Below are 22390 nucleotides of genomic sequence, written 5' to 3'. Positions count from 1 at the left end.
TGGATGAAATGAGAGTCATTTTCCCCCTGCAGCAAACTAAAAATTTAAACACAGAAATTATTTCATTTATGTTTTTGCCTTGAGAGATGATAGAAAGGAACTACTTTTTTTAAAAGAAAAGTTTGACCCAAATGACTCAGAGTCCTAAAGACTGTCAGCACGATGGCGTAGATATCCTGGTGCTGCACTTTTACCCCCTCTCCTGAGGGTCCCTGTAAGAACAGTTTTTGCCTGAGCAGGGATGTGCTTGATGTTTCAGGAATCACTGACGTTTCAGGATGTGGCTGTGGACTTCACCAGAGAGGAATGGGACCAGCTGTACCCTGCCCAGAAGGACCTCTACCGAGATGTGATGCTGGAGAACTACAGAAATCTGGTCGCACTGGGTGAGGATGGCATCCTGTGAAGCTGGAAACCATTCACATGGCTTTATTTCCTTAAGTAGAGGAAGCCTCCAAAGCTTTTGTGAATTCAGTTTGGGCCAGGGCAGAAGAATGCTAATCAGTGTTGAAGTCAGAGACCTTTGTTTTCTGCTGTTTCTCCTCCAGTGGAGCGTCTTAATTGAGTTTCAGATGGTTAGCTTTATTTTGTTGCCTCTGAAGTCTCCCCTCCAGAGGCTCTAAAGACTAAAAGGGTTGGGAATGTGTCTGAACGAGAATTTTGTTCCCAGTATAAACTCCTAAGATGTATGTTTCTCCCGTGAATAGGGCATCAGCTTTATAAGCCAGAGGTAATCACACAGTTGGAGCTAGAGGAAGAGTGGGTGATAGAAGGAGACAGCCTGCTAGACACCTGTCCAGGTAAGTGCACGCTCTTGGGCACTGCTGCTTAGCGAGAGAAAGCAGCCACTTCTGAACCACTCAGTGCAGTGCTCCAGAAATCTCCCTGTGGGATTTAAGGAATACTCAGGCTTTTGAAAAAAATCAGTTTGTATTTGATATTTTTCCAAAGTTGAAATGGCTGTCTTAATTTTTTCTCATTGAACAGATAACATATACTTATTGTTTTAAAAAATGCACACAAAACGAGGTTATTTTGAAGGTATCCATTTAAACACCCATAAATACCTTAATATTGCAGATATCCACATAGCATTTTCTTTGTATTTTTGATTTACACATCCCCTCTCAGGATTCTTTAAATCTTTCTTTTCCATGAGAGATGATCCTAGAAGAAATTTTTAAAAAATCTTTCTTTTCCATATCAAAAATCTTCTGCCATTTAAATCTATTTTTCATCTTTTCTTTTTCCTTTTATCATCAAGCTCTTTAAACTTGTCTGCAACTGACAGCCTAATTTCTAATTTTGTTGCTGTCCTGTGTGATATAACCCCAATTCCTACCTATGCTACTAACGTTGTTTTCTTGGAGATTACCACTAATTTCCTTCCAGTCGAATCCAGTGGCTACAAAGCCAGTTAGGATTGTGTTGACTTTTCCTTCTGAAAACGTTCTTCCACCCTGGCTTGTGATGCACACGATTCTTGTCTCGTCCAGCCTCTCTGTCTGTCTCCACCTGCCCCTTTTATGCATTTTCTTCTTCCTTATTTTCCTAAAGATATGTACCCCAATGGACTGGCTGTTCCACTCTGCAGTAAAGTGCTTTTAACTAGCCCTTCTATATCATTTTCCCATTTCTCCATTTCTAGTCCCAGTATTGCACCCACATTCTGTCAGCATTTAGGTGATGGCTGGGCACGGCGGTTCACACCTGTAATCCCAGCATTTTGGGAGGCCGAGGCGGATGATCACTTAAGGTCAGGAGTTCGAGACCAGCCTGGCCAACATGGTGAAACCATGTCTCTACTAAAAATACAAAAAATTAGCCAGCCATGGTGGCATTGACCTATAGGCCCAGCTTCTCAGGAGACTGAGGCAGAATTGCTTACACCTGGGAGCAGAGGTCGCAGTGAGCCAAAATCATGCCACTGCACTCCAGGCTGCGTAACAGAGCTTGACTCCATCTGAAAAATAAAAAAAGAATTTAGATTTAGATTGTATTTTTGTTTATTAGTGTTATGCTGTCATTTTACTTAAATATTTCAAAACCCGGATCTGTTGGCTTTATACTCTTTTGTTTGAAGTATTCCCTTAAATGTGGAATTTCTTGGAAAAAAAAAATCCCAACCACCTTAGCTTCCTATTGCTGGCATACCACCTACAATGTTCTGCCTGGCTGTTTTAACACGGAGTGGACTGCTGACTGTATGCCGGATGCTGAGTGAGACAGTTTCTACTCTGGTTCGTGACACCAGGTGAACCTACCCGATCTCTGTGAATCCCACTCTGACTCTGCTCTGGTACTTGGCATCATCATTTAAACTTGTTTTCTGTCATTCGAACTCTTCAGCCTTTCCCAGTTGACTTTGACTTGGCTATCCTTCTTGCTTTTAATGCTCTAGGTGATCCTAGGTAGAAAACCTTGTTCTTGTTTCAGCCTCAGATCTCTCAGCCTCTCTGAACCAGAATTTTGACCTAACCAGTGTTCACATTTCATGAATAGAGGCTAGTAATTAAGACATTTTGTCAAGAAGCTCTGACAACACTGGGACTTATTTCTACAACATTCCAAACCTGGGGAATAGGAAACTAAAGGAACAAATTGGAAAACCCCCTTTTCAGGTAAATTTCCAGGGCAGGGAACTACAGCAGAGAGCAGAGCTATTCCTTTTCCCGGGCACATATTCTTCCGTCTGTAGGACCCCTGCTGTCTCCTATTGTGTCCTCTCCACAGATTACCAACTTGAAAAAATAATTTCTAACTTAGGAAAACTTCCATATTTTGGCCAGACACAGTGGCTCATGCCTGTAATCCCAGCACTTTGGGAGGCCGAGTTGGGCAAATCACTTGAGGTCAGGAGTTCGAGACTAGCTGGCCAACACGGTGAAACCCCATCTCTACTAAAAATATAAAAATGGGCGTGGTGGCACATTCCTGGAATTCCAACTACTCAGGAGATGGAAGCAGGAGAATCGCATCAATCTGGGAGGCAGAGGTTGCAGTGAGCCAGATTGCACCATTGCACTCCAACCTGGGCAACAGAGCAAGACTCTGTCTCCAGAAAAAAAAAGAAAAGAAAACTTCCAAATTTCGTTGTGCATCTATATGTGGATGTCCAAGGCTCTTGGTTCACAGATTCACAGATAAGCTTGAGCAAATGATTTTTTTCACATCTGTTCTCAAGGACAGGCAGCCGAACCGTCTTCTCTAAGGAGACTGCTTGCATTTCTTCATTATCCTGTGAGGCATAATCAGTGCTTCTCCTGAGAGGGCGTAGTAAGACGTTTCTGTTTGTCAGCAGGCTAAGAGAATGATAGAACTTATGCTACCTAATTCTGCGCACCCGCTAGGGTACTCAGTGTCTCATTGTTATTGACATTTGCTGGTCCTTATTTATCTAAAATCTTTTCTAAGCTAAGCTGAGACCTGGAAAATACCCAGGAGATTTAGCAGCAAGAAGATTGGTAATTATATTAATAAAGGAAGTGACAGGGGGATGAGAACAGCAGAGGGAGGTTAAAAAGAAAAAAGTAGAGCTAGCAAGCATGTAATATTCTTTTTTTTTTTTTTTTTTTTCCAGAGGCTGAGTCTTACTCTGTCACCCAGGCTGGAGTGCAATGGCACAATCTCGGCTCACTGCAACCTCCGACTCCAGGGTTCAAGTGATTCTCCTGCCTCAGCCTCCTGAGTAGCTGGGATTACAGGTGCACACCACCAAACCCAACTAATCTTTGTATTTTTAGTAGAGACGGGGTTTCATCGTGTTGGTCAGGCTGATCTCATACTCCTGACCTTGTGATCCGCCTGGCTCAGGCTCCCAAAGTAGTGCTGGGATTACAGGCGTGATGTAATATTTTTATAAGCAACTAGAGTGAGGGCTGGGCACAGTGGCTCATGGCTCACACCTCACGCCTGTGATCCCAGCACTTTGGGAGATGAAAGCAGGTGGATCACTTTAGGTCAGGAGTTTGACACCAGCCTTCTGGGGTTCACCAACATGGTGAAACCCCAGCTCTACCTAAAATGCAAAACTCAGCCGGGCATGGAGGTGGCTGCCTATAATCATAGCTACTTGGGAGGCTGAGGCTGGAGAATCACTTGAACCTGAGAGGCGGAGGTTGCAGTGAGCCAGGATTGTGCCACTGCACTCCAGCCTGGGTGACAGAGTAAGACTTTGTCTCAAAAGGAAAAAAAAAATAAAAAAAGAAGCAGCAGCTAGCTAGAGTGAGGAGTGGGAAGGGGAAATAAAGAGGATATTAGCAGCCAGAATAAAAGGCAGTGTCAAAACAGGATTGTTCTAGGCCAGGCTCAGTGGCTCATGCCTACACTTTGGGAGACTTGGAAGGGTCCCTTGAGCCCAAAAGTTCAAGACCATTCTGGGCAAAATAGTGAGACACTATGTCAACAGAAAATTTAAAAGTTAGCTGGGTATGGAGGTGTGAGCCTGTAGTCTCAGCTACTTAGGAGACTGAGATGGGAGGATCACTTGAGCCCAGGAGATCAAGGCTGCAGTGTGTTACAATGGTACCACTGCACTCTAGCCTGGGCAGTAGAATGAGACATTGTCTGAAAAAAAGAAGAATTGTTCTGAGCAGGAACGATTTTACTTGTTTATAATGCTGAAGGGAAGAAACCAGTAGAGAGAGCAAGTAAAAAATAGATTTGGCCGGGCAAGGTGGCTCACACCTGTAATCCTAGCACTTCAGGAGGTCAGGGTGGACAGATCACTTGAGGTCAGGAGTTCGAGACCAGCCTGGCCAACATGGTGAAACCCCATCTGTACTAAAAATACAAAAATTAGCTGGGCATGGCGGCTCATGACTGTAATTCCAACTACTTGGGAGGCTGAGGCACGAGAATCGCTTGAACCTTGGGAGGTGGAGGTTGCAGTGAGCCAAGATCACATCACTGTACTCTAGCCTGGGTGACAGAGCAAGATTCTGTCTCAAAAAAAAAAAAAAAAAGCTACAAGAGATGGAGCAGGTTCTAGAAGAGATGGGAGTGGGATTAGAGGAAAGGACATTAGGGTGACTATATATGTCAGTAAATTCATCAATGGAAGATTTGTGGGAGTTCGCACCTGACGATTTCTGTTTTCTTGGCCAATTGGGAAGCAGTGTCCTCTGTTGAGTGTAAGGGAATTGGCAAGGCAGGCAGGGGACTCATGGTGCATTTGTTGAAGTTTCCACGAGTCAGCGGAAGCTAACCAAAGACGAGCAGAGGTGGCACTGAGCAGCGACAGAGGCTCCAGTGAGACTGCCCCTTACAGTCATGGTTTCTGATTTGCCTGAGTATGCCCTTGCTCCTGTTATGCTTAGCACTGGAAAGCGTTTATAGGACAGGGGTTGAGGGTGTTAGATTGGTGGGACTAATTGGGGGGAACTGTGAAACTGTGTGAGAGTTTATTCAAGTGATTTGACACAGTCTAGGAAGTGACTGGAAGTGGAATGAGGCCCGAAGAGGCCTTAAAACTAGAAGGCCAAGGAAGAGTCAAAGAGATGGAGATCTAGATGAGGTCAGAAAGAGGTGGAATGTGAGTAAGGCAGGAGAGTGGTACACTGAGTTGGAGAGTGCTTACGTGGAGCAGGCAAGGTCAGTTCAGAATATGAATGTATTGCCAAGTAAGTAGACTGTTGAAGTGGAACAAAGGCGAAGCCACAAACAGCTACCGGTTAGAATACAAGATGGAACAGAAGCACTCATGTACTAGCCACTGAAACGATAAACACCCAGGAGTAAACTTCAACAGGAAATATGCAATACCTGCATCAGAGAAACTTTAAATACTTCTGACAGACACAAAAATAAACTTGAATAAACAGACATAAGATGACAGTGTCTGTACTGTACATGTAATGCAATTCCATAAAAGCGTCTGCAGGCCAGGTGCCTAGGCTCATACCTGTGCTCGCAGCAGTTTGGGAGGCCGAGGCAGGTAGACTGCTTGAGTCCAGGAGTTTGAGACCAGCCTCCATCTCTACCAAAAAAAAAATTAGCCAGGTGTGGTAGCACACGCCTGTAGTCCCAGCTATTCAAAATGCTGAAGCAGGAGGATCCATTGAGCCCTGGAGGTCAAGGCCGCAAGGCTGCAGTGAGCTATGATTGTACCACTGCGCTCTAGCCTGGGCAACAGCATGAGTCCCGGTCTCAAAAATTTTTTTAAAAATTTCCTACAAGAATTTGAGGGGAAAGCTAGGTAAGCTTATCTAAAGTTCATATGGAAAATCCAAAACACAAAAAGTATCAAGAAAATTCTGAATAGCACTTTGGGAGGCTGAGGCAGGCAGATCACCTGAGGTTGGGAGTTCAAGACCAGCTTTACCAACATGGAGAATCCCCATCTCTACTAAAAATACGGAATTATCTGGACGTGGTGGCACATGTCTATAATCCCAGCTACTCGGGAGGCTGAGGCAGGAGAATCACTTGAATACGGGAGGCGGAGTTGGCGGTGAGCTGAGATCGCGCCACTGCACTCCAGCCTAGGCAACAAAAGTGAAACTCTGTCTCAAAAAAAAAAAAAGAAAAGAAAATTCTGAAAAGGAAAATCAATAAGGGAGATTATTCCTACTAGATATTTTAAATATACAGTAAAATTTCATTAATTAAATCAGACCAACTGAACAGAATAGACAATTCAGAAGTAAACCCAAATACTTGTGGATATTTAATATAAAGGCATTATTTTAAATAATGACATCATTTTAAATTAGGTAAAAAGTGGACATGTTAGTAAAGTGTTGGGACAACTGGTGCTTTTGAAATGTGCACCTCTTCATGTATGGTAGGTAGCCATCTGCAGAGAGACAAAATTGGATTTATAGCCTACCCCTTGAGCCAAGATAAACTCCAAAGGAAGCAGAGATTTTACACATAAAACAAAACTATAAGAGATCTGGAAGATGCTGGGTGTAGTGGCACACAGCTGTAGTCCCAGCTATTTGGGAGGCTGAGGCATGAGAATCTCTTGAACCTGGAAAGTGGAGGTTTCAGTGAACTGAGGCTGCGTCACTGTACTTTAGCCTGGGTAACAGAGCAAGACCCTCTCAAAAAATATATATATATAAAGGAGGTCAGGCGCAGTGACTTATGCCTGTAATCTCAGCACTTTAGGAGGCCAAGGCGGGTGGATGATGAGGTCAGAAGTTTAAAACCAACCTGACCAGGATGGTGAAACCCTGTCTCTACTAAAAATACCGGAAAAATTAGCTGGGCGTGGTAATGCATGCCTGTAGTCCCACCTACTTGGGAGACTGAGGCAGAAGAATCGCTTGAACCCGGGAGGCAGAGGTTGCAGTGAGCCAAGATCATGCCACTGCACTCCAGCCTGGCAACAGAGCAAGACTCCATCTAAAAAAAAAAAGAGGGAGATCTTGAAGAAAACACAGGAGAAATCTTTAATAACCTTGAAATGTGGGAGTTTTTTTCTGACTATGATTTAAAATCTAGAAGACATTAAAGAAGAGATTCATATATCCAATACACACAAATCCAAAAATATTCTGTAGAATAATTCTGTATGATATAAAATAATTAAGTAAAAAGATAAACAGCAATAGATGAAAATATTTTCAACTTACATCTAAAGAACTGATCTCCCATTAATATTATAAAATGCCCCTCTAAATCAATAAGAGACCAACAACCCAATAAAAATAATATGAACAGTTCTTTTTTTTAAAAAAAAAAAAAAGAGTCTCACTCTTGCCCAGGCTGGAGTGCAGTGGCGTGATCTCCGCTCACTGCAACCTCTGTCTCCGGGTTATGAATGAACAGTTCTTAAAGGATTCCAAATACATTTAATGTATGAAAAAATGTTCAATCTCAGTCATAATAAGAGAAATGCAAATTAAATCTACAAAGATTATATTTTTTTGCCTACCAGCTTAGCAAAAGTCAAAAAGTTTGGTAATACACACTGCTGGGTCCATAAGGAGGGAAGCACTCTCATACATAGCTGGGATTAGATGAAGCAGGAGTCACACAAAGATGTCCTAGACCACCCAGCGAGTTTCCATTCCACATACCTTGTTGGCGTTGTAGGCTCTCTGGATGAAAAATAATGTAGTCTAGAGTCACACGTTTTCGTTAATAAAGTTTTATAGCAACACAGCCACACTCGTTCTTTTATATAAGAGGTGGGAGGATTGCTTGAGCTCAGGAGTTCAGGACCATCTTGGGCAACGTGGTGAAACCCATTGCCACAAAAAATACCAAATTTTTTTGTGTACTCAGGAGGCTGAGGGTTGAGCCAAGAGGATCGCTTGAGCCTGGGAGGCAGAGGTTGCAGTGAGCCGAGATCGTGCCATTGCACTCCAGCCTGGGCGACAGAGGGAGACTCTGTCTCAAAAACAAAAAAAAAGAAAGCATTGTCTATGGATGCTTTCACCTTGCAACAGCAGAGCTCACTACGACAGAGACCAGATGGCCCACAAAACTTAAAATATTTACTATATGGCCCTTTACAGAAAAAGACTTTTCATCCTTGCCAAAGCAATAGTTGTAAATTACTGTTGAACACCACTCTCATTTAAAAAATGCATTTTTGTTGCCATCCATAAGATCTATATAATCTATAAAATTGAAATTGGGGCCTGGCGCCATGGAGCATCCTTGTAATCCCAGCACTTTGGGAGGCCGAGGCAGGTGGATCACCTGAGGTCGGGAGTTAGAGACCAGCCTGACTAACATGGTGAAACCTCGTCTCTACTAAAAATACAAAACTTAGCCGGATGTGGTGGTGTAATCCCAGCACTTTGGGAGGCCAAGGTGGGTGGATCACAAGGTCAAGAGATCGAGACCATCCTGGTCAACATGGTGAAACCCCGTCTCTACTAAAAATACAAAAATTAGCTGGGCATGATGGTGCACGCCTGTAGTCCCAGCTACTCGGGAGGCTGAGGCAGGAGAATTGCCTGAACTCAGGAGGTGGAGGTTGTGGTGAGCTGAGATTGCGCCATTGCATTCCAGCCTGGGTAGCAAGAGGGAAACTCCATCTCAAAAAAATAAATAAAAATAGCCGATTGTGGTGGTGCATCCCTGTAATCCCAGCTACTCAGGAAACTGAGTCAGGAGAATCGCTTGAACCCAGGAGTTGGAGGTTGCAGCGAGCTGGGATCGTACTATTGTATTCCAGCCTGGGCAACAAGAGTGCAACTCTGCCTCAAAAAAAAAAAAAAATTGAAATTAAAACAGAAGTGTTACCAAACAATATTTATCTTTATCACTGTGTCTGATGAACTCTGACATTTTGTACTCTTTTTTAATATGTTTGTTTCTAATTTGAATTAACTATTAAAATCATAACTCCCTGTAAATTGTGACACATTTTAAAATAAATAAAAGAGAAGGGAAAATACAATGATGCTTTATATGTAGAAAGGACTAACATTTTTTCAAAAATACTGTTTTCCCCTCTCCCTTTTAACCAAATTCTCTCCCTCCTTCTTTCCCTCTGTCATCTCCCTTCTCTCCCTCTCTCCTTCTGTCCTTCTTACTTCCTTGTTTCCTTCGTTCCTATTTCCTAAACAATTTAGTTCAAAAGGCATGGATGGTCCTGAGCAGAGGAAACATCTATCAGCAAGGCATGCCCCGGTGCAGAAGGCCCTGTTAGATGTTATTCAGGGCGCCCAGTGGCGTCACAGCATGCTCACACTGACCACAGGCCTGTCTCGAACATATCCAGTCATAGATACAAAGTAGGTCATAGGTGCCCCAGACATCTAATTTTATTAAAGACTCATACCCCTAAAGTGGATCCAGGGAATATAGAGTCAGTGGAGACAGATAATGGGTGAGAATAGTAGAGACGTTGAGATTACAGTAATCTGTGCTAATCCCAGTGTTTTGTTATTTTTTACAAAGAGCCCTCAGGAAGAGTAATGCAAGCCTGATGAACTGTTGCCGTAAACTGGAGGGCCTTCGTTTGTAGTTATGCCCGAGGTCTTACAGTCACTTGGGATTTGGACACAAGTTAGATTTCATGTCATTCTCACTGTGGGCAGGGGAAGCTCCTCTGCTCCCATGTCTGAAAACGGTTTCTTCCCAAAGAGCACTTTGTCTGTAGTCTCAGACAACAGGTGGGTAGGCAACATGAATCTGATAGCAGATTTAGGAGAAAGTACAAGAAGGGCGTGGAGGTTTCCATGGATGATTGGGTCTCCAGCCAGGTGAGACCGAACCAGGCAGGAAGTGGACAGTGGATAATGAGTGACCAGTATTTCCGCGCACTCCCTTAGGCATGGCTTTGTGGGGCTTCGTGTTCCGCAATGCCCACCTTCTTTTTAGAGCAGTTATAATCATATCTGCTAATATAGCTGAGGAGCTGGGGCAAATAGACTACAGTTTGTTCCTCAAAGCTGCCTCAAAGCCCAAGGCAATCTTTGCCTCCATCTGGAATTTGGTGCTGGAACGCAGACAGGCTGCCCTTTGACTGAAGATGTGAGGATGCTTTGGGGCATCCTCAGTGAGCGATCAGTGTCTTCACAGTGCATGCACAGGCACTCCTGCTGTGAGCGGTTAGCAAGCGTGTCAGGCAACTGCAGGAGTTTTTCCGTTCCCCTCACAGAGGCCAGATGTGGAAGGAAGGAAATCAGCAATAGTAGATGTGAGCATGGTGTTCCAGCTGCCCTGTTTCCAGGGATAAACTAAAGTTCTGGAAGCCAGAGCTTAGGCAGTGAATGCCCTGAACTCCAGATTCCTGGGCAGTAGGAGCCTGGAGCACCATACTTTGCTGTGTGTTCAGGACCCAGGTTCACAGGCTGTGGATTCAGTGCTGAGAGACCGTGAAAGGCAGTATGTAAGCTCCAGCCATCATTTCAAACACTCTGGAGCCAAAGTCCATGTGCGAACAGAAGCCTTTTGGCTGAAAATAAAGTGTTCCAGTTGATAGTTTGGTAGAAGTAATACATTGGTTTAAAATTAATCTTCTGAACCACGTATAACCATAATCACATATACTTTTAATTTTTTCACATGTAATTTAATCTTAGAGTAGAGTCAGTTCTGTATATTTTGTACAGCTATTGATCTACTTTCCATAACTTTCTGACTTGGACTTTTTTTTTTCTTTTAAAAATTTCTGGCCAGGCACAGTGGCTCACACCTGTAATCCCAGCACTTTGGGAGGCCAAGGCAGAAGGATCACTTGAGCCCAGGAGTCTGAGACCAGCCTGAGCAACATAGGGAGACCTCGTCTCTACCAAAAAAAAAAAAAAAAAAGCTAGGTGTCATGGCACGTTCCTGTGGTTCCACGTACTCTGGAAGCTGAGGCGAGAGGATCACGTGAGCCCAGGAGGTCAAAGCTGATGTGAGCTATGGTCATACCACTGCATACCAGCCTGGGTGACAGAGCAAGACCCTGTCTCAAAAAAAAAAAAAATCTAATATATGATTTCATTATGTTCACATAATTATTTATAATAATTTAGTTTTAATATATGTTTGGCCAACTAATTGATCTTGCTGTGCTATTTGTAATAACAAGAAGCTACAACCTAAATGTGAATTGATTAAAAATACCTTGGTACATACAGAATACTGGATATTTTACAGTCATTTAAAAAAAGTGTGGAAATGTATTTGTTGCCATGGAAATGTGTTCATGATATGCAACACTATAAAAAAGCAAGATACAAAACAGTATGATGGTGTAATTCCATTTTATTTTTAAGTGTATATCCCAGTTAAGCATGTATTGCTCCAGCAATACAGGGTATGTAAGGTTGATGAATGGTAAACCTTTATTTTCTTCATTTATTACATTCCTCCATCATCTCATGACCCAACACAGGCCCTTCATGCTAGACACAAAAGTCTTAAACAGGCCAGGTGCAGTGGCTCACACCTGTAATCCTTGCACTTTGGGAGGCTGAGGCGGGTGGTTCATGAGGTCAGGAGTTTGAGACCAGCCTGACTAACATGATGAAACCCCATCTCTACTAAAAATACAAAAATTAGCTAGGTGTGGTGGTGCATGTCTGTAATCCCATCTACTCAGGAAGCTGAGCCAAGAGAAAGAATCACTTGAACTCAGAAGGCGGAAGTTGCAGTAAGCCTAGATCACGCCATTGCACTCCAGCCTGGTGACAGAGTGACACTCCGTCTCAAAAAAAAAAAAAATGTCAGGCCGGGCACAGTGGCTCACGCCTGTAATCCCAGCACTTTGGGAGGCCGAGGCGGGTGGATCACGAGGTCAAGAGATCGAGACCATCCTGGTCAACATGGTGAAACCCCGTCTCTACTAAAAATACAAAACATTAGCTGGGCATGGTGGTGCGTGCCTGTAATCCCAGCTACTCAGGAGGCTGAGGCAGGAGAATTGCTTGAACCCAGGAGGCGGAGGTTGCGGTGAGCCGAGATTGCGCCATTGCACTCCAGCCTGGGTATCAAGAGCGAAACTCCGTCTCAAAAAAAAAAAAAAAATGTCTTAAACATATGAATTAGTAATTGGAAACTCACTTTCTATCATGTTACATTTTTGAAATTATGAAAGTGTGCTAAATATTTAAATATTTTTAAGTAAAAATATTGTCGTTCCTTAATTTTTTTTCTTTTTATAATAACTATATGCTTATCGTGGAAAAATCAAAACTTCACCATCCATAATTCCACCCTTCCAGAAACAACTAAATCCTCTTCGGCACATATGGGATTTTTGAAAACAAAAATATAAACAGGAGCCAGGCTCAGTGGCTCACGTCTGTAATCCCAGCCCTTTGGGAGGCCACGACAGGTGGATCACTTGAGCTCAAGAGTTCCAGACCAGCCTGGGCAACATAGTGAACCCCCGTCTCTATTAAAAGTACACTATAATCCCAGCTATCAGGGAGGCTGAGGCACAAGAATTGCTTGAACCCGGGAGGTGGAATTTGCAATAAGCCAAGATCACACCATTGCATTCCAGCTTGGGTGAAAGAGTAAGACCCTGTTTTTTTGTTTTCTTGGGGTTTTTTTTTGTTGTTGTTGTTGTTTTTGGCCAAGCACAGTGGCTCATGCCTGTAATCCTAGCACTTTGGGAGGCCAAGGAGGGCAGACCACAAGGCCAGGAGTTTAAGACCAGCCTGACCAATATGGTGAGACAGCATCTTTACTAAAAATACAAAAATTAGCTGGGCATGGTGGCGCATGCCTGTAATCCCAGCTACTCAGAAGGCTGAAGCAGGAGAATCACTTAAACCCAGGAGGTGGAGGTTGCAGTGAGCCAAGATCATGCCACTGCACTCCAGCCTAGGCAACAGAGTGAGACTCCATCTCAAAAAAAAAAAAAAAAAAAAAAAAAAAGACCATTCCATTCATAAGGGTTAATGGAATGGACTTTTCCACCTATAATTTTATGCTTGAATTTACTTATATGAATTTACTGTACTGAAAGAGTAGGAATACCTTTTTGGCCATGCATACTCTAATTTTTGTTTTGTCATTGTTTGTGAGATAGGGTCTTGCTCTGTCATCTGGGCTGAAGTGCAGTGGCACAATCTCAGCTCACGGCAACCTCTGCTTTCCAGGCCCAAGCAATTCTCCCACCTCAGCCTTCCCAGTATCTGGGACCATAGGTGCCCACCATGATGCCCGGCTAATTTTTGCATCTTTTTATACAGGTAGAGTTTTGCCTTATTGCCCAGGCTGAAGCAGTTCACCCACCTTGGTGTCCCAAAGTTCTGGGATTACAGGCATGAGCCACCATACCCAGCCTAATTTTTGTTAAGGATAGTTTAAAATGGTTGGGGCTACCAGACTGTGTGTGTGTGAACATAATGAAATCAGTGACTTGGGAAGAATAATTTCGTTTTATTGTGCCGAATAATGAAATGGGAGAAAAGACTTGGCAGAGACTAGTTAGGATATCCTTAAAACAGAGGCACGTAAACTTTTTTTGAATCTTGGACCCCTTTGAAAATCTAATGAAAGTTATGGTTCTTTCTCCAGAAAAAATACATTTATGTACTTGCCCACAAAATTTTGTGTTCAATTTTAGCAGGTCTGCAGATCCTCAGTACTGCCAAAATATTCACAAAGGAAATAAAATAGCCCATAAATATATGAGGAAATGCTCAAGCTAACATAATGAAATAAATAAAAATTGTTAGCCAGGAATGGTGGCACATGCCTGTAACCCCAGCTTCTCTGGAGGCTGAGGCAGGAGAATTGCTTCAATCTGGGAAGCGGAGGTTGCAGTGAGCCAAGATCACACCGTTGTGCTCTATCTTGGTTAACAAGAGCAAAACTCTGTCTCAAAAAGAAAAATAAAAAATAAAATAAAATTACAGCATGGAAGAGGTACCATTTTTCACCCACCAAATTGGCAAAATCAAAGTTATCACATCTTATATTGGGAATGATGTGGGTGAATGAGTTACATTTCACACTGTTACATACATTTGGTAGAGCCTTATGTGCGTTGGGATTACAGACATGTGCCACCACGCATTTGCTCACCCAGGCTTGGGTGCAGTGGCACAATCATGGCTCACTGTAGCCCCAGCCTCCCCAGGTTCAGGTGGTCCTCCCACCTCAGCCTCCCTAGTAGCTAGACATGCAAGCAAATGCCACCACACCTGGCTAAGTTTTTTGTTTGTTTGTTTGGAGACAGAGTCTCACTGTGTCAACCAGGCTGGAGTACAGTGGCGTGATCTTGGCTCACTACAACCTCTACCTCCTGGGTTCAAGCGATTCTCCTTCCTCAGCCTCCCAAATAGCTGTGACTACAGGTGCTTGCCACCACACCTGGCTATTTTTTTTTTTTTTTTTTAGTACAGACAGGGTTTCGCCATGTTAGCCTGTTAGCCGGGATAGTCTCGATCTTCTGACCTCGTGATCTGCCTGACTCGGCCTCCCAAAATGATGGGATTACAGGTGTGAGTCACCATGCTCAGCCATGGTAGAGCCTTTTAAGAGAACAATTTGACAATTTATCAAAATGTATAATGTACAAACCCTATGATCTGACTTTGCTTTTTTTTTTCTTTTTTTTTTTTTTTTTTTGAGACAAAGTCTTGCTGTGTCACTAGGCTGGAGTGCAGTGGTGTGATCTGGCTCACTGCAGCCTCCGCCTTCCGGGTTCAAGCGATTTTCCTGCCTCAGCCTCCCAAGTAGCTGAGACTGCAGGTGCATGCCACCACGCCCAGCTAATTTTTGTATTTTTAGTAGACATGGAGTTTCACCATGTTGGCCAGGCTGGTCTTGAACTCCTGACCTCACCATCCACCTGCCTTGGCCTCCCAAAGTGCTGGCATTACAGGCGTGAGCCACCATGCCCAGGCTGGCATTGCATATTGTCTGCCATATTGAAATACTAGCTTAGGTCCATAAGATGTTTGTATAAGGATGTTCATTGCATTATTGTATGAAATAGCAGAGAAAATTGGAAACCTAAAACTTAACAGCAGGAGAAAAGATTCTTTAAAAGTAGGATATGCCCTTTAAAAAGAATGAAGTAAACATATGTATATATGTGTATATATATATATATATACACACACATACTCATTTAGAAAGAATATTGTTAAGTAATAAAGTTACATGGGCATTACATACATTATCCTGTTTTGGTTTAAAAATAAATTAAAACTATATATGTATAAATACATACACATAGTTACTCATCTATATGCGTGTTTTAGAAGAGACTTTTCCTCCCAGAGAGATGACAGAAGATACCTGTGTTCCAAAGTAGGTGCAGCAACCCTCACCTACATCTCCGTGAGCATAGGAAATGGCCTCATGAACCTCATGTCTCGGCCAGCAAGAACAAGGCTGTAAGAAAGATCTGAGTGAGGCCAGGTGTGGTGGCTCACACCTGCAATCCCAGCACTTCAGGAGGCTGAGGTAGGGGGATCACTTGAGGTCAGGAGCTCAAGACCAGCCTGGCCAACATTGTGAAACTCCCTGTCTTTACTAAAAATATAAAAAGTAGCTGGGTGTGATGGCAAGTACCTGTAATCTCGACTACTTGGGAGGCTGAGATGGGAGAATCACTTGAACCCAGGAAGCAAAGTTTGCAGTGAGCTGAGATCACACCACTGCACTCCAGCCTGCGCAACAGAGCGAAACTCTGTCTCAAAAAAAAAAAGAGAGAGAGAGATCTGAGAGGGACTTCTGTGAGGAGATTGGTAAAGGGCAGAAAACCAGGTTGTAAATTCCTAACCCCCTTTTACGGGAAGAGGTAGAAGGACACATACAGTGGGTTGAGCCAAGGTGGACTGGTCAAAATCCTCCCCTCCCAGTTTTCCCATGGCAGGTCCTGGCATAATTATTGATGATACTGCCGTTTACCGTCAAGTGTCCCAGTTAAGACAATAATTGTCTGGTTACCCAGCTTCAAGGAAACTACTCTGGCAACTGCAAGGTGTGTTTTCTGTGGCTGAACAGTGAAGACTGGCGTGGGCCTCATGTCTAAGAAAACTGAAGCTGACCGGCTCAGAAAGCCCAAGACCAGGAGGAGGTGACTTAAATGGCCTTTGTGGGTCAGCCAGGGGAAGCTGTTGAATTGGGATGAGTCTGTACTGCCCAGCTTCGTTGGGCAAGGTGTCATAAGGGCTTCCTGTGGGTCAGCCAGCGTGGTCCCGGAGCTTGTCAAATATGATGCATGCCCAAAGTAGAGACATATCTGTCCAGCTCATGGAAACCACAACGGGGGGAGCAAGAACCTCCCAGAAGTAGTAAAAGTTCCCAAAATGAGTCCAGTTTAACTATTTGCCAAGCTAAGAATGTGAAGCCACTCAACCACACAAACAGTCCTTTCTCTTAATCTCTCCTCCCTCCACACAGTCCCTAATCCCTAACTCTTGTATGATAGAAACTAAACTATAGTGAGAGGGCTGGGTGCGGTGGCTCATGCCTGTAATCCCAGCATTTGGGGAGGCCAAGGTGGGTGGGTTGCCTAAGCTCAGGAGTTTGAGCAGCCTGACCAACATGGCAAAACCCTGTCTCTACTAAAACTACAAAAAATTACCCAGGTGTGCTGGTGCATGCCTGTCGTCCCAGTACCCAGGAAGCTGAGGCATGAGAATCACTTGAACCCAGAAGGCTGAGGTTGCAGTGAGCCGAGATCACACCACTGCACTCCTGCTTGGGCACAGAGCAAGACTCTGTCTCCAAAGAAAGTAAAAATAAAAATAAATTACAGGACTGAGTAAGGGAAGGGGTGAGCCGGGAAGCAGTTAAGCAGGGAAGAAGCAAGAGAGTGGAGGTAAAAGGAAGAGCCTCGGGGAGAGGGAGAGTGAGGGAGCAGCTCAAGCAGGGAGAAAGGAAGAACACGACCCTTTCTGTAACCGTCCCGGGGGAAGGGAAGGGAATTACTTTAGGGGTTTTGACTGTTACCCAGGACTGAGCATTTTAATTATTGAGTAAATACTATGTTTGTGACAATGAAAGAGTAGGAAGATCTGTTACCTAAGAATCAAGTGGAGGCTGGGCATGGTGGCTCACACCTGTAATCCCAGCACTTTGGGAAGCCAAGGCAGGAGAATCACTTGAGCCCAGGAATTCCAGACCAGCCTGGGAAACATAGTGAGACCCTGTCTCTAAAAAAAAAATCAAACAGTTAGGCATGGTGGCACACATCTATAATCTGAGCTAGTTGAGGAGCCAAAGTGGGAAGATTACTTCAGACTGGGAGGTGGCAGCAGGGAGCTATGATCGTGCCACTACACTCCAGCCTGGGTGACAGATTGAGATACTTTCTCAAAAAATAAGAAGAGGCTGGGTGCAGTGGCTCACACCTGTAATCCCAGCACTTTGGAAGGCCGAGGCAGCTGGATCACCTGAGGTCAGGAGTTCGAGACCAGCCTGGCCAACATGGTGAAACACCATCTCTACTAAAAATACAAAAATTAGCTGGGCATGGTGGCGCATGCCTGTAATCCCAGCTACTCAGGAGGCTGAGGCAGGAGAATCACTTGAACACAAGAGGTGGAGGTTGTGGTGAGCCAGGATCACGCCACTGCACTCCAGTCTGGGTGATAGAACGAGACTCCATCTCAAAAAAAAAAAAAAAAAAAAAAAAATTAAGGAGAAAGCCATAGAATCTGTTCAGGTCTTCATCTAGAAGCACAGGAAGAATACCTCCGCTTACTAAAGGTTAAAGAAGTTGTGGGAAACTAAAATGAAATTTTAAAATCATAATCCATAAGTCATGCTTGTCCAAAATATGGTATTTATATATACCTGTGTGAGCACAGGGAAAATCTGACAAAATAGGCTCCGAATTATTTACAAGGATTTTCTCTAGCGGGTGGAATTCTTTGTTTACACATTCTCACATTATTTGAATATGTTTCTATCAGCAAGTATTAGTATTATCATTTTAAACAAAAGATAAAAATAGGAAGAAATACTTTTTAAATGAACAAGTAGCTGGCATTACGATTGAGTCATCTGTATATGAGGGTTTATAAGGGCCTGGCCTCAGACCTGTTTTCTCTAATTAATCATTCCTCTGTCTCCCACTACTGAACAGAGACTTTTCTCTGATACATCTTATTCTCCTGTCCATCCGCTGTCAACCACAGATACTCCTGGATGACCTCTTCTTTCTACGGTTACCGCACATATTTAAAATCTCCCCCTGCTCCTTGCTTGTGATTTTTCATAGTCTTTCCCTTTGCGATGCGGCCACGGTGGAAAACTCAATGCCACGTACGCCTTGTACACATTATTGTCAGTTTTATTTGGTAATTTGCTGTGCAACAATTTCTTTTACTCTTCTTTTTCAAAGCATGGAGAACATGAGAATATTGGAAAGTATTTGTATGTTTTGAATTTGTTTTAGATGGAGAAAACAGACCCGAAATCAAAAAGTCAACCACAAGCCAGAATATTTCTGATGAACATCAAACCCAGGAGATGATAATGGAGAGACTCACAGGAGACAGCTTCTGGTACTCCATCCTAGGAGGACTCTGGGATTTTGATTACCATCCAGAGTTTAACCAAGAAGACCAGCAGAGATATTTAGGACAAATAACTTTGAACCACAAAAAGATCACACAGCAGAGAAACCTTGAGCGTAACATGTTTGCAGAAAACTGTAATCTGAGCTCAACCCTTAGGCATCAGAGAATTCCTTCCATTAAAATACCCCTGAATTCTGACCCACAGGGAAACAGCATCAAACATAATTCAGACTTGATTTACTATCAGGGAAATTATGCAAGAGAGACTCCCTATGAATACAATGAGTGTGGAAAAATCTTCAATCAACACATTCTTCTTACTGATCACATTCGTACTGCAGAGAAACCCAGGGAGTATGGGAAGGCCTTCAGCCACAACTCGTCTCTTTCCCAGCCTCAGATGGCGCTTACAGGAGAGAAGCCCTATAAGTGTGATGAATGTGAAAAAAGATTCAGCCAGAGGATACATCTCATTCAACATCAGAGAATTCACACGGGAGAAAAGCCCTTTATATGCAATGGATGTGGGAAAGCCTTCCGTCAGCATTCATCCTTCACTCAGCATCTGAGGATTCATACGGGAGAAAAGCCCTATAAATGTAATCAATGTGGTAAAGCCTTTAGCCGTATCACGTCCCTTACTGAACATCATAGACTTCATACTGGAGAGAAACCTTATGAATGCCGTTTCTGTGGCAAAGCCTTCAGCCAGAGGACACATCTGAATCAACACGAAAGAACTCATACAGGAGAGAAACCCTATAAATGTAATGAATGTGGGAAAGCCTTTAGCCAGAGCGCGCACCTTAATCAACACAGGAAAATCCATACTCGGGAGAAATTATGTGAATATAAATGTGAGCAAACCTTAAGCCACAGTCCGTCACTTAGCAGCACATAACTCATGGTGGGGGAAATCATGTAAATATATAAATGTGGGAAATTTTTGGTCAGACATTTTTATCCCATTCAATATCAAATTATTCATAGTGGAGAGAAAGCTTCTACATAAACTTTTGTTTTTTTGAGACAGAGTCTCACTCTACCCTGGCTGCAGTGCAGTGTCATGATCTTGGCTCCCTGCAACCTCCGCCTCCTGGATTCAAGCAATTCTCCTGCCTCAGCCTCCCGAGCAGCTGGGGCCACAGGCACACGCCATCATGCCTGGATAATTTTTTGTATTTTTAGTAGAGACAGTGTTTTACCATGTTGGCCAGGCTGGTCTCGAACTCCTAACCTCAGGTGATTTACCCACCTCAGCCTCCCAAAGTGCTGGGATTACAGGCATGAGCCACTGCACCTGGCCATAAACTTTCAATGCATTTCAAACCAAATTAAGTTAAACCTTAAACTAGCAGCATATCACATTCCCAGGAGGGATTATAAAAGGGAAAGTAATTTATTTGACAAATGAGATTATATTTGGAGGCATGTTCCAAATCTGATATAAAACTTTAAAAGAAATCAGAAATCCTTGTCCAGGCATGGTGTTGCACACCTGCAATCCCAGCTACTCTGGAGACTGAGGCATGAGAATGGCTTGAACATGGGAGGCGGAGGTTGCAGTGAGCTGAGATCACGCCACTGCACTCCAGCCTGGGCAACAGAGCAAGACTCTGTCTCAAAAAGAAAAGAAAAGAAAAGAAAAGAAAAATCCTGTAGGCAACAACCTGTAATTACCGTAATTACTCACCTGTAAGTTTTATGGTGTAAAACTTTTAAATCAGAAATTTTTATTAATTAAAGGCAGTGCTGGCTGTATGTGATTGCCCACGCCTGTAATCCCAGCACTTTAGGAGGCCAAGGTGGATAATGACCTGAGGTCAGGAGTTCAAGACCAGCCTGGCCAACATGGTGAAACCCCATCTCTACTAAAAATTCAAAAATTAGCCGGGTGTGGTGCCACACGCCTTTAGTCCCAGCTACTGAGGAGGCTGAGGCAGGAGAATTGTTGGAACCTGGGAGGGAAGGTTACAGAGTGTCAGGATCACTCCACTCCAGCCTGGGCGGCAGACTGAGACTCTGTCTCTAAATAAATAAATAAAATTTAAAAGTAAAGGCAATTCTCTAGTGCAGCCAGTCACGTTAACTTGAAATAAACATAAAAGAGCAATATTTCACTAATATCAGTTATCTGTATGCTTTCTTTACAGTTTTTACCATATATAGTATTTACTTAATATTCTTTATAAAGGGATCCATGATTTTTAACCTTCTAGGAAATACTATTTAGCATATAAAACTAATAAGTTATATGCTAGTTTTATCTGCTAATTATTCTACTTTTCATCAAAATAGATACATAACTCTGAAATTAAAAATATTCATTGTTGTACCACCCAAAATCTTGTAGCCGTTGTGTGAGTAACAGTGTGGTAGTTTGTGGCAATATGCTGTGATGGTTCTGTTTGCAATCTTGGCGTTGTTTTCTTCCTGCGCACCCTGGGATCACTTTGAGAAAAGCCTTGAAGGAGACTTGAGGGTCCTATTGAGGAACTTTGAAATACTGATTCGGAGAAGTCTGCCTTTCTCTTTTGTTTTCATTTTAAATTTCCCTGTGGCAAGCCTAGATTTTTTCAGTTAAAATTATTTCTGCTGTGTTTGCAGAGTAGAAGTTTTGGGTGTTTGTAAAATAATGACAGAGGTTAAGAATCCCCATGCCATCCCGTACCACTGTGGAAGATGCAGGAGTGAGGAGCTGTAGCTGCAGGTGAGCCATGGCGCCATGTTGGGAGTGGGAATCGGGAGAGCTCAGTTATGTAAACACCTAAAGAAGTTAGGCCGGGAGCAGTGGCTCATGCCTGTAATTCCAGCACTTTGGAAGGCCGAGGCGGGCAGATCACAAGGTCAAGAGATCGAGACCATCCTGGCCAACAGGGTGAAATCCCGTCTCTACTAAAAAATGCAAAAATTAGCTGGGCGTGGCGGCACACACCTGTAGTCTCAGCTACTCGGGAGACTGAGACAGGAGAATTGCATGAACCCAGGAGGCAGAGTTTGCAGTGAACCGAGATGGTGCCACTGCACTCCAGCCTGGGGCCTGGTGACAGAGCAAGACTCTGTTTCAAAAAAAAAAAAAAAGTAGTCTAATTGGCTTAATCGCTTATTTTATTTATTGAAATATATATCTGGGCCGTGTGCTGTGGCTCTTGCCTGTAATCCAGCACTTTGGGAGGCCGAGGCAGGTGGATTACTTAAGGTCAGGAGTTTGAGACCATCCTGGCCAACATGGTGAGACCCTGTCTCTACTAAAAATACAAAAAGTAGCTGAGCGTGGTGGCACGCACCTGTAATCCCAGCTACTTGGGAGGCTGAGACAGGAGAATTGCTTAAACCTGGGAGACAAAGGTTGTGGTGAGCTGAGATTGCACCACTGCATTCCAGCCTGGATGATAGAACGAGTGTCCATCTCAAAAAAAAAAGAAAAAGAAATATGTATCTGTAACACTTTTTTTCAAAAAGAATTCATATTAGTTTGTTTGCATTGCTCTAAGGGA

General features: G+C 43.4%; 1 protein-coding gene across 6 annotated transcripts in view; it reads left to right on the top strand.

Annotated features, from left to right (window-relative positions):
• ZNF713 (zinc finger protein 713) overlaps nucleotides 1-21462 on the top strand; it is a 62831-nt gene extending 41369 nt beyond the window's left edge. For all 6 annotated transcript variants that reach the window (XM_032264744.1, XM_032264748.1, XM_032264747.1 and 3 more), the window contains 3 exons: nucleotides 260-386; nucleotides 708-800; nucleotides 18770-21462. In XM_032264744.1, coding sequence (XP_032120635.1) covers nucleotides 260-386; nucleotides 708-800; nucleotides 18770-19794 — 1245 coding nt within the window. In that variant the 3' untranslated portion in view covers nucleotides 19795-21462. The remainder of the gene's footprint in view (nucleotides 1-259; nucleotides 387-707; nucleotides 801-18769) is intronic.
• The last annotated feature ends 928 nt before the right edge of the window (nucleotides 21463-22390 follow it).

This window comes from Sapajus apella, unplaced genomic scaffold, assembly GCF_009761245.1.
Source record: "Sapajus apella isolate SASKATOON/1434 unplaced genomic scaffold, GSC_monkey_1.0 scaffold146, whole genome shotgun sequence".
Classification (NCBI taxonomy): domain Eukaryota; kingdom Metazoa; phylum Chordata; class Mammalia; order Primates; family Cebidae; genus Sapajus; species Sapajus apella.
This window is presented reverse-complemented; position numbering and strand designations above follow the sequence as displayed.